Source organism: Lytechinus pictus, chromosome 3 (assembly GCF_037042905.1).
Source record: "Lytechinus pictus isolate F3 Inbred chromosome 3, Lp3.0, whole genome shotgun sequence".
NCBI classification, from domain to species: Eukaryota; Metazoa; Echinodermata; class Echinoidea; order Temnopleuroida; family Toxopneustidae; genus Lytechinus; species Lytechinus pictus.
Window position 1 is genome coordinate 49,227,331 of NC_087247.1, and position 12,943 is coordinate 49,240,273.

The 12,943-nt window shown below is 35.4% G+C and overlaps 1 protein-coding gene across 1 annotated transcript in view; it reads left to right on the forward strand.

Moving 5' to 3' along the window:
* The first annotated feature begins 1,856 nt into the window (after positions 1 to 1,856).
* LOC129255525 (uncharacterized) overlaps positions 1,857 to 12,943 on the forward strand; it is a 31,695-nt gene continuing 20,608 nt past the window's right edge. Inside the window, exons 1-3 of the mRNA XM_054893875.2 lie at positions 1,857 to 2,690; positions 10,604 to 10,765; positions 11,528 to 11,752. Coding sequence (XP_054749850.2) covers positions 2,411 to 2,690; positions 10,604 to 10,765; positions 11,528 to 11,752 — 667 coding nt within the window. The 5' untranslated portion in view covers positions 1,857 to 2,410. The remainder of the gene's footprint in view (positions 2,691 to 10,603; positions 10,766 to 11,527; positions 11,753 to 12,943) is intronic.

Genomic DNA, 12,943 nt, shown 5'->3' on the forward strand with positions numbered 1-12,943 from the left:
TGAAAAATAAGCGACACTTTAAAATGTCATAACTTTCTTATTAGCCATCCGATTTTGATGAAGTTTTCAGCTGTATTCTTGTTTGATGTTTCTCTATTTATTCAAATCAACTTTCTTTCTGGGATGGACTTGACCTTTAAGTATTGCAAATCAAACGACCTGAACATACCACTTACCGAGGGAAAGGTTAAACCAGTGTGTTATACATGCTTTTACTAATCATTTAGCTTTTAGCGTCTTTTTCAGGTCACATGATCAAGGATAAAAGTCATTTAGGCTCAATGTTTTGGTATCAACTTATTCGAAATCTTAACTAAGGTTGAGTTTTTGAAGAAAAAAATAACTATAATTTAGAGGATATGGGTAATAAAGTATCACTGATCATCTTGCGTGAGTTTCGGGTCACATAATCAAAGTCAAGGGTCACTAAGGATTAATGCACTTTAACCATGTTGTGGTTTCACTAATCAAAACCAATGCTAACGAATGAATGAATTTTCAAGATGGGCCTAATTTACCAAGTTCCTATTCTATAAAACTTTAATATAATGGTCATCAATACGTATTAGCAACGGGATAAATGTATTTCAGATCTTCTTATGAAGGTCAGTGGTCTGTTCATTGCCATGGGTAGCGGGGGTGCTGGGGGTACTGAAGCACCCCCAAAAGTTTCCTTGGGGTTAAGCGTGTGCTTTCCATTGGCAGCACCCACTAGAAACCTGGGTAATATGTAATGTCAGATATATATCCTATCCAATGGTAGTAAACATTTGAACCTCTAATTTCACGTTTATTTTTTATGAATTTTTCAAAAGTGCCAATTAACAAACAAGTCTATGGGAATGTTTTACGCGCGTGACGCCTAGAAAAATATACTGTACATGATGGAAAGACACGGTCTCCGTATCCCTTTAGGTATGTGATGGGTACATGAAGAGTGACAAGAGTACGAGATGAGCGCAAGCCAGGACGTACATGAACTGACCAAGATTATTTCTTCCAGTGACTATAAATGTGTACAAACATACCAAATTATTAAGGTATTAATATAAGGTACATAAGCAGAAATATGGGGCTTTTACAAAACACAACCCTTCATACAAAAAAGGAGAAAGGTAAACATGTGATTTATGACGAATAAATAATAACTGTTTTTTATATTTTTCACTAAAAGAAGTCCTCTTTGAATAATGAAAAAAATATAGAGGAGGATGCAAAAACTTAGGGCTCTGCTCTTTTGTTTCACCCTTATTGTCTGCATAACCTTCCGTATGCAGACAAGTATTTACAATAAATAAACTTGTAGATAATGACATGACTGAGCAAATTAACGTTCAAATTATCCACTTGTTATCACAATGATATCGTTCATAATTCAAACACAGTGACTAATTATTTTCCTCGATGGTGTTCCCTCTACAATGAAATTGAGTTGTGTATTTTAAATGAGATGAGACTCCGATGGATTCTACAATTGGATGATACTTTCGTTAAATTCCAGGGGAAATTTCTAAAGAAATAGATATGTTCAATGTGAATCAAAAGCAGTTATTTTTCCATGGCACCTCAAAAACATACAATCATCTCTGTTTTTTCCGACCATTGCTACCGATATTACACTATTGCAAGTTCTTTTCAATACGTCCCCTAATTAAAAGCCATCTTATTTGGAGCTTGTCATGTTTGTTTGCCCTTCGGAGCTGATGGTCTTCGATAAAGTTAGGTCAGTTTTGTAATCAAAGCCCGTATCTTTACCTTATCAGGGTAGTAAATAGATAAATGTATATTAGCTGATAAACCAATTAAGAACACACAAACAGACACACACCCTTATACACATAATCATTTTCATTATCATTCAAATTTGTTACATTCCTAAAAAAGACAAGAAAAAAAAAAGGGGACCCCTAGCTTCCCAATCTTCGGGACAGTATTCCTTCTGATTTGACTTTGTTTTTAACATGCTTAAAGTGACCTTCAGGGATTGTTACACAAGCAAATTCATTCCGTCCAAAGTTCATGCATTCTTTTTTTTCGACATTACTACTCTTCAATAACTGTTTGATTCTCAATTGAATCCAAAGCAGTTTTAGAATCATTTGTGTCGATATGATCCACGCATGATGCATGGTTGCAACCGTGATTTAGCTTCTATCTTAAGTTCCCTTTTGCTCGAGTATTATACACGCGTTGTCTCCAAGAAAAAGGTGAACCAACCAGTAGTAGACATTACTGTTAAAAGATATCCAGAAAGAATTGGTATTGGCAAGCAGTCGAGAGAAAGGATCCCGCAAATTTACTCTGCCGAAAGAACTACAACAAGAGGAAGAGCATAAACAGTAGTGATCACGAAAGAAGAGTCCCTCACTGGAATAGCTGAAAGTGCACAACTTAAAACAAAATATTTGCGATGGTGGCTAAAGCGTCTTTGGAGATGACATCAACTGACCAGCTTGCGAATGGTCGTGCCGAAAGCCAGGACGATATCAAGAAAGCCAAGACTGGGAATGGCATCTACTGGTTCACATTCGGTGTCATCTTCCTCCTCGTCGCTGCCTGTGTTATCAGTGTTTCAGTTATATTTGCAGGGGAAGATTGCAATTGTGAAGGTGATTTTGCTCCAATAGTGGGTTCACCCTCCGAACCACCGACGACGACGCCGAGGTTCACCAGTCCTCAGACAGAGGCAGGCAAGTCCGTGTCACTTTTTGAAAATTATATAGTCATGTTCAGTGGAGCAAATATTTATGCCTGGTAAAAGTTCAAAATGGAAAAATAAAACACGAAGATATGGGATATAGGCCTATACCAAATGTAAGCGTGTTCTCCGATGGTGTCTAATTATTGCAATAGTATTTCAGCTATAATTGTCGTTCATGGTTTAAGGTCGAGAAAATACTTCTTAAGTATATTTTTAGAAAGTCAAAAGGGGCCTAAGCTTTCGATCCTAGCAGAATCTTCGTCGGAGGCAAAATGACAAACATATAAAGTGGAACAACCATAATATAGACCACAGACAAGCTACAGCAACACTAGAAACAAGGAGACAAAAGGGGCATTAGTAAGTATATTTTTGATAGCGTTTGGCATTTTCACCTATGGCTTTATTACTTCTGATATTTTCACATTTGATATAATCATATGATGCTTGCTTACAACCTCATCCCATGCCACCTGTCCGGAGCACTGCAGCCCACGTGAGAAGGTGATTTTTATTAAATTGCTAATTTTACAACAGAAAATCTAGATATCGAGATGCACGGTTGTTTTGTTGTTATTGTGAAGATGAACCTTCGAGATCTAACCACATATGCATGAGGTCATGTAAATACATCATTGGGATCTGGGGAGCGTTTCATCAATATTTTCATCCGACAAGTTGTCAGATCTGACATCTTTCCATGATTTTGATTGGCAGAGAGGCACTGTTCCTATGGTAACTGTCGGATAAAATGGGACTTTCATGAAACGCCACCCTGATTGTCAAATCGGGTATGTTAATGTTGGAAGCAAATAAATGTTAACTTGAACAGGAAGTTGAATTAATAAATATTCCCACGACTCAGATTTGGTAAGTAAGCAGAAAGCAAACATGGCCACTCCCTTTCAAAAATCAAATACCTAATAAGGGAAAAAAAATGTTCCTCGACACATTTAGTAATCGGCTTTGGTGGATCAAATTCAGGTGATTTTCATGTCAAATATGCTGCAGATCATTATTTTGACATTGTGCATTGTCCTTAAAATGGTAATTGTATTCGGAAAGGTTGAATTATTATCAACAAACATAATCCTTCAGATTTTTTCTTTTACTCTGTCTTATGAACACGCATTGAGATCATGCGACCCTGTCCTTGGTTGTATTCATGTCTTTCGATAGTTCGTCAACATACTCTTGATTTCGCTAAATCAATAACAATTTTCACCAAATAACATATTGTTTGATTGATTGATGTGGTTGCAACCTGGCAATTGGTACAATAATCTACATCAGATCTGACAGAACAAATAATCACAGATGGTCTTCAGAAATAGACCTACTCAACGAGTTAAACATTAAACTTTGCTCAGAATACCTTGATCATCATTAGTTTTATTGTGCAAATAGCCGTCCATAATGAAAGTGCGTTCGTACACTCAAAATTCCAAGGATTCAAAAGAAATCCATATCGGATGTGAATATTGACCATCCGAATATTAGATTAAGAATTAAAACAAAAAAAGCTGACAGATTTGAATTTGAATACTTTGAGATCTAAAAAATGATATTTAAGGTTAGAATTAAATCCAACATTCGGCCGTTCACTGCGCAGTAGATCTGGATTTATTTTTGTTCAATCCTTGAAATTTAGAGTATAGTTCTACAATCTGTTTCGTTTAGTTTCCATGATTTTGATTTTAGTTTGCAGTTGCTATTTTAGGATGTTGTATTTCGCCGTCCGCTGTTATAAGTTTTCAACATATCTGTGTCTAATTGCATGAGAGCAAAACTTCTGTGAAAATCACTTCATGATACGGTTTTCGAGCAGGTGCTATTTCCTTTCCTCGTATTTATTTTTTCTATCCTCATTTTTCTTTGATCATGAAGGGATTTTAGGTTTGCAGTGCCCCACTCGTGCCCCAATGAATACGCAATTGAATACTACAGGCCTACTACTACTTCAACTACAACTACTCTAGTCACGAACTCCAAGAACTTCTGATTTGAATCAAGTTATCGTATGAAAGTACTGATCAGATCATCTAATCAAACCAGAATGCAAAGGGGTTTTTAAATATACAATATTCAATGGAAACTGCTTTTACATTTAATGTATAGCTTTATTTTACCATATAGTTATAGAAAACCAAAACAGAGATTGAAGGAAACTGTTATTTCCTTATTTTCGGATTTTTGGTAATGATCTCTCTAGATTGACAATGATACCATTGCATTAAATGGTTTACATGGAGGGACACAGGCCCGTTTAGAATTATTTTTTGTACTAAAAAATCTGTCTATTTCAAAAGAAGCAGATGTAGATATAAGTTTGCTTGGTTATCGAAAAAAATCACTCAATTGTTTACGATCTTAAGTCTTCGATGTTTTAAATTTGAAAGTGGTAGAAGATCCTGGAAGTTTTATATAACTCACTCTTTGAAGATGAGGCTTATAGATAATCAGTGTTTGAAAAAAAATGCTGATATAACGAAAATCATATCATTAAAAAGCATTATGAGCCTTCTCCATACCTGATAAAAAGAAAATCAAGACAAAGCGATTGAAGAATTGTAGTTGACAATTGCAGATGCTTTTTTTTAAGTCTTGTCAATGGAAAATAAGTGATTTTACTATATTCTCTGTTCAGAGGAAAATATATATGTCTGAGAGAGAGGCTAAATAATATACAAATATTGCTAAGCAATGTGAGCTTTAAATCATGTAATGATTGAGAAAAAGAGCTATCAGGAAAACGTGTTTTAATTCAAGATTTAAGAAATGTCAACTCGAAAGGTCAAGTGATAAAAGTAGGTATTGACACCATTGCATCTGGAGAAAAAGTTCTATATTCGATTTGGATTAGCAAAAGAAAAGAAGCGTTGTCGAAAAGTTATCTATAACATTGAGTAATGGAGTAGGTGTTAACAATCCAACAAGAATTAAAAAATGAATATGAATATATGTATCTTTTTACATGTGTACACTTAAATTTGTATATCTTTTATTTTACCTTCGGGCTTCGGAACGGTTAGAAAATTCATCTACCATGTCCAGCGAACCACGACCTCTGACGTTATGACAGGCCGTTCATGCCATAAGCCGTCATTCGTTTTTACCATCGCTCACTCGGGAGAGCGAGTGATTGAACAGTTTTATCCAATCAGAGCGCTAGAATCGTTATCGAGACCCCCTCACTGAAGTGGTTGTTCATTCACTCGAGTGGTTGTACATCCGCTCGAGTAGTTGTACATTCACTCAAGCAGTTGTACATCCACTCGAACGGATGTACAACCACTTCAGTGAGGGGGGTCTCGGTAACGATTTTAGCTCTCTGATTGGATAAAACTGTTCAATCACTCACTCTCCCGAGTGAGTGATGGCAAAAAACGTACAAATCATTCACTCACTCGGCATGCTCGAGTGAGTGAATGAATGACGGCTTATGCCATGAACGGCCTGTCATATGACGTCGCCGTGGGTCACTACTTCTCATTCAGAGAAAGGCAAGTCTATGATATGCAAAATGAGCTTTAATTAAAATAAAGACTAAAAAAAGGGACGATCAGGAAAACATGTTTTAATTCAAGATCTAGAAAGGTCAAGTGGTAAGAAGACGTGCTGACATCATTGCATCTATATAGAGAAAAATCTTCTATATTTGTTTTGAATTAGGAAAAAAGGAGCGTTGTCGAAAGGGTTAGGTCTACTCAACGAGTAAAATATTGAAATAAATAATTTATTATCTGATTATGATAGATTGTAAAATATTAAGTAAACAGTTGTCTATTAGCAGGGCCGTAGCCAAGGGGGTATGGGGGTGTGACACCCCCCCCCCCCCTCCCTCAACATTCGTGGCAGTCGGCAAACTTATATACCAGTTTGCAAAATGGAGAATAGGGAAGAAAAGGAAAAAGAGAGAAATAAAGAGAGAGAGAGAAAAAAAGGGAGAGCCTGATAGAGGTACTACCTTCGAAGTAGGTTACTGAATAGAGTAAAGGCTACCAGTTGGCAAATCCAAGTCCATGTAGGCAGGCTTATAGAGCCCTACCAGTCAGAAAAACACAACGGACAAAGAAGATGGAGCTATAAGATACAAAGTAAGCCAAAAAAAAGCTTACCAGTTTGCAAATTATACCACAATTATTGACAATTTGACTTCCATACTAGTTTTGCATAATGAGGAGAGGCAAGACTAGGTAAATAATATGGGTGGGGCGAATTTCCAAAGTTGAAGTTAAATGATTATAGCCATACTATAGTTGGCAAATTATGCCTATTAAGTGGCAAAACACTGTAGGCTCTACCTGTCGGTAAAGTGCTGTACAATAATTGCCGCCCAGTCAGTAAAATTCAGATCTGAAAAGAACAGAACAGAACACAAGACGTAAAAAACTGGTAACTCATGTTCATCTGCAATCTGCAGTTATTGTCAAATTCAAGTCTTCCCCTCACCTTATTCTATTCACTCGTCTTCCTCCTCTTACTTTCCTCTTCTTTTTCCTCCTCTCTTTCCCTTCTTTTCCTTTTTTTTCTTTCTTTCTCCCTTTTTTCTGTTTTTTTGCTCCGCCAATAGGGGGATGGGGCGGGCCCCTCCTAGATCCGCCTATGATGCTGCTAATTATCTGCCCTGATTCATGTTAATAGTTAGTGTTAATATGTTGGATTGTGATCCTGAAAGTTCAAACAGGTTTGCAGGGGCGGCGGAACAGGGGATGGGGGCAGGGGGAACCTGCTCCCCAAAAACAAATCCTCGAAGGGAAAAAAATTCAAAATGGAAAGTGCCTTTTTTCGAAATGAAATGTGCCCTTTTTCAAAATTAAAAACCCTTTCTCAAATAAAACATTTTATTTTAGGTTAGAAAATCACAAAATGTTTGGCTCGTGCTTCGCGCTCTCATCAATTATTGTTTAATAAGGTACTCATCCTGTCCTCGGTTACAAAAATGCCTAGAATGTCCAGTTTGCAGGTTAGAATATCACAAATGTTTGGCTCACGTTTTGTGCTTCCATCAATTATTGTTCAATAAGGTACTCATTTTGTTCTTGGTTACAAAAACTGCTTAGAACATTGTAGAATGGCCAGTTTTCAGGTTGGAATATCACAAATTTTCAGTTCGCGCTTCGCGCTCGCATTTTCGATTCGTGAGAAATATATCTTATTAATCAGTCACTAAATGCAGTCCTTATGAGGTCCCTTTACTGGTCAGTATATCAAAAAAAATTCATGATAACAAAAACTGCTTGGAATGTTTAATTTTCATGACTTATTAAATTAAATGTCCAAAAGTTTGACCTTACGATTCGCGCTCGCAACATCTCGGCGAGGATGCCTTTTTAACAGTAATTAGTGCCATGATTGACCAAAAAGCGAGTTTCACAACTTCAGATTTGAATTTTTTTCAAACAATGAATCTTAAATATATATTTTATCCATCGGAAATCACTTCACAAAGGCTTTGCACAATTACTACAAAACACACAACTACCTCACACAGATGATAATCTCATGGTGAAAATATCCGTTTGCAACAAAATGCAAATTTTTACATGTAAGTGCCTTTTTTTGCTTTGCTCCCCCCCCCCAAAAAAAAAAAACACACGAAAATATGGTTCGCCGCCCCTGCAAATTTGACGATTGTCAACAATGGATCAACCTGAGCAACCTCAGAAACGGAAGCTGATCAAACTTCAATGTAAAATTTGTGGAGCCATATTTCCTGACGACTACTTGCAAGTTAGCAACTAAGGCACAGTAGCCTTTCTATTTTGATCCAAAATGTGTATTCTTTTGCAGTGCAAATGTCTTAAAATCTTTGTAAAATTCACCTTGAATTATTCACCAAATACCACAAATTCAATTCTAAAAAATCAAAATCTTTTAGCATCTGAGGGGGGCACATCCCCCATCAGTCTCCCCCCTGTGCCCGCAAGTGCGCACGTTGGCGCTGTCGCGCCAAATTTAGTTGGCAAATTTAGCTGTACACCCCCTCCCCCCCCCCCAACAAAATGCTTCTGGCTACGGCCCTGACTCGCAGGCCCTCATTTAAAAAAGTTTCCATGGTAGCAAGTCTTGCTGGAAAGTCAACTACCGTGACAACAAAGAAGATTCTGCTTTTCAATTGGCTCTTCTGGAAAGTTGACATTCCAGCAAGAGTTGCTATCATAACAACTTTTTAAAAATGAAATGTGGCCCAGGTCTCAGTTTCCCTAATTGTACTAGTACTAGTAGGAAGAGGAATGTCATACTAGTCGCAGTAATACTACGTTTTACCTGTATGCCTAACCCTGTACAATAGCAGTACTACTACTACTACTACTACTACTACTACTACTACTTCTACTACTACCTACTACTACTACTACTACTACTTCTGCTACTACTACTACTACTACTACTACTACTTCTACTACTACTACTACTACTACTTCTACTACTTCTACTACTACTACTACTGGTAACTGCTCGGAAAGCTTTCGAATCTGGGTGCCCATGATTTGAGAGGAACACAAATACAAGGACACGAAGAACAAGAAGAACATGTGTCGAACCTATATATATATACCTTTGTTATTTTATTTGTGTATTCTCTTAAACTGTAACTGATATAAAGTATTTTTGTAATTGCTAATTTCTGCAGTAATCATTAAACTTTCTTCTCCGAAAAGTCACTGGATCATAATGTTATAACCCACGTTACAATTATATCTTTTGTACAGATCATATTACTTCAACGTCCTCTTTTATTGCTTTTAATTCCTTTTGAGATCATTCTTTATGATTATTTTCCATGACTCCGTTTCCTACAACTATTATTATTACCATCAACACAATGTGACTTTAGAATCATTATCAAGCATACCGAGAACAATCCCAACCCAGATTACTGTTTTATTTAGAAATCTTTTGTATGGAATACATGTTTTCCTCCTTCAATTTGCCCCTAATTAATAGCTTTCGTTTGTTTGTTGTTTAAAAAAAAAGTATTATTTCATACAATCCACTCTTTAATCTATTGTTATTCTTTTAACATTGCTTAAAATGTTCATTATGTTAAAGGTATATAACTTTAGTCTACTCCTAATCTTTCCACATTCCTCCTTTTGACATTACTTTTTCATCTGTATCTCATTTCCTATATTATACATTGATATACGGTTTTTTTTACTGTCTGTTTGTATACTGAAATTTAACTCTGTACACATTTATGTAATTCAGCCTTTGGCTGCTAATTGAATTCTTATCACAATAAATACAATTTATCTATCTATCTATCTATCTTATACTACTGTAGTACTACTACTTCTACCCCTACTTGGTATATTTTTTACTTCTACTATACTACTTCTCCTATACTACTACTACTACTGAATCAAGTAGTTCTATCATTATCATTATACCGTTATTTTTATTGCTGCTATTCAAGTTTTGATGATAAAGATGGCAATCAGCATCCATTAAATCTTGGTTGATTATTGTTATTTCTTCTGTTGTTGGTTGGGTTTTCGTAGATTTTTTTTCGCGCTTATTTTGGGCAGCTCAATTAATTTATGTAAACGCAAACTATATAGTATTCCCCAATTTGCAGAGTAAGCCTTATGTATTCTTCTTATTGTGTGTATTTGCTTCCTACATAGCTGCATTTGAATTTAAGTTATTTTGTTTATTCAATGCGACCACTATCATGTAAATCCGAACAAACCAAGTGAACTTAATAATAAATCTGCTAATCAAATTCTCTATCCTGCATGAGCAAAATGCCTAAAAGAGTTTGGCGTCATTTTGTACATCTCGCTGAATGTTGATTTATCACCTACATTCCTACTAAATTGGTTTACACGTACCACACTCAGTGACTAACTTTGCAAATAAAGTTTGTAGTCTTTTGTTTGAATTTTGTTCCAGATATATGTAGTCTCCCTCTCGATCCCAATAATTGCGGGGAATCTTTGCCCCGGTGGCGTTACGATACGGAAACATCATCATGCGTCGAATTTATCTACACTGGTTGCCCTGACAACAAAAATAACTTCCCGACAGAAGATGACTGCCAGTCCATTTGTGGAGGTGAGATATTTAGCAAAAGATTATTGGAATTGTCACTCACATTAAAATAAATGCTGAATTTATCACAAATGAGGCTTGGTACACTGAGAATTCAAAGTACCGAAAAACATGTTAAAACATTATCCCCTTTTGTTAGAATGTTTTTCTTTTATATAATATCTCATAAGATCTGCGATCAACAACCTTATCGTTTTCGGGAAGTAATCCCCCTATGATTTGCTGATATCTTATTAATCAGTTTTTTTTGTTTCATTCATTTAAATTTTGGTATTTATTTTCTTTCATATATAGAAAAAAAGGAATGAATATAAAAGAAATAGAAAAAAATAATAATAATAATAAAAATGTTTACCCTACTTTTCATACAGTGTGTGGCAAAAATAGTCAATCATGACTTATTTCCAAATAAAAACAAGGAATGGAATGGAATGAATTATCTACAGTTTAATTAGTAATGATGGTGTTGATTATTATTAAATTATATAGTTATAACACTAGTGATCACAATAGTAATAAAGGTAAATAATAGTAATAATAATGATAATAAGAGTGAAATAATAAAAATAAAAATAAAAATAAAAATAATAATAATAATAATAATAATGACAATAAAATAATGAAATTAATGATAAAATTAGTATAATATTATTACTAATAATAGTAGCAGTGAATTATAAAAATGATTTAATAAATTCACTAATATACAAACATAAATGAAATTATAATACATGCATTCCTTCGTATAAATGTTAAAATTTTCAGATGCTGGCGGTCTCCCACCTACCTGTGCCCAACTACAAGATACTCCCCTAGATACCCTGGATGTGTCAGACATCTTCGGCACCTCAACAACTCTATTGACTGTAGCACCACCAAGTGACCGGGTCGGAGAGCTACGGACAAATGGGGCTCTACCAACAGGTCACTTTGCCTGCAACCAAATTAACCATGGACCTCTTAGTCCCATCAGACAGTTTCCCCACTCAGGTATCATTTTAATCATAAGACCCCGCCCACTCTTTCTCTCTCTCCCTATCTATCTCTCTATCTATTTCCCTTTCCCCTCTCTTCGACATCAAGTTTTAAATATAAGTTTAAAAAATTCCTGATACTTGCCGACATTTGAATCTCCGTGTAAACACATGTTTATATAAACGCGCCTGTTATGTAACCAGTTATAAAATCACTATGCCATTAATACGTTACGTTGTTGCTACTTTGTATCATAAATGCCTGTTGTACTATTCAGTCATTCATATTTATCCTGTATCATGCGAAGTAATTTTGCCGCTCTTCTTCTTCTACTTACCCACCCCTCTATAGCTATTTTATTCTCCTCTCTTCTATTTCTTTACCTTCTATATTATTAGCCGCCTTTTTGGTATTTGTTGTTTAGTTGTATACTCTTACATGCGTATCCTAACACAAGCGCCTGCTGCTTCCTGGGTTATTTTTTTACGTCTTCTTCCATGTATAGAAATTATATATATTGTATTTACATTGATTGTTATATATATTATTGATTTGTTTACTTTATATGAAACTGGATGTAACCTGTGTAATGTCAATCGAAAGAAAATAAAATGTTTAATTAAATTGAATTTAAAGTATATGGTCTACAGGGACCGTGACTGTCGCTTTTTACATTTGACCTTATAGTCCCAAATCGAATCAATCGTTATTATCCCTCCGTAAAAGAAAAAAAAAACCTGGAGATGGTACCTTAGACGCTCAGACTGTTTTTCATAAAAATATTGGCAAAGTTTATTTCAGTTACTATGACGACAAGTTTCATGACGCTATACGGTATAATCATTATGCTCGAGAATTTAAGAAGCTTCTAAGCCAAGTAGCAGCAAAATTATTCAAGAGGGCTGTTTTATTGTAAGTTAAAACTTACACGTATGCAATAAAAGATATTAAAATCTAAGATCGTGGGTTTAATACTTAAATACCTCTAAAAATGTTACGAGGAAAGAAGTTTATTGCCTCCAAAACAAGGCTAAAACCTCACTGACAAAGAAATAAAACAAAAAGCATGAGTATCATTAAAATAATGATGATCGTAAAAGTAGCGCCGGCTCTGATGTATACACAACAAAAAAGTAAGTCTCCCCTAAATCAAAATGCTGTAACTTTTGAAAGGAATAATTTTGAGATATAATATTTCGTAGGTGG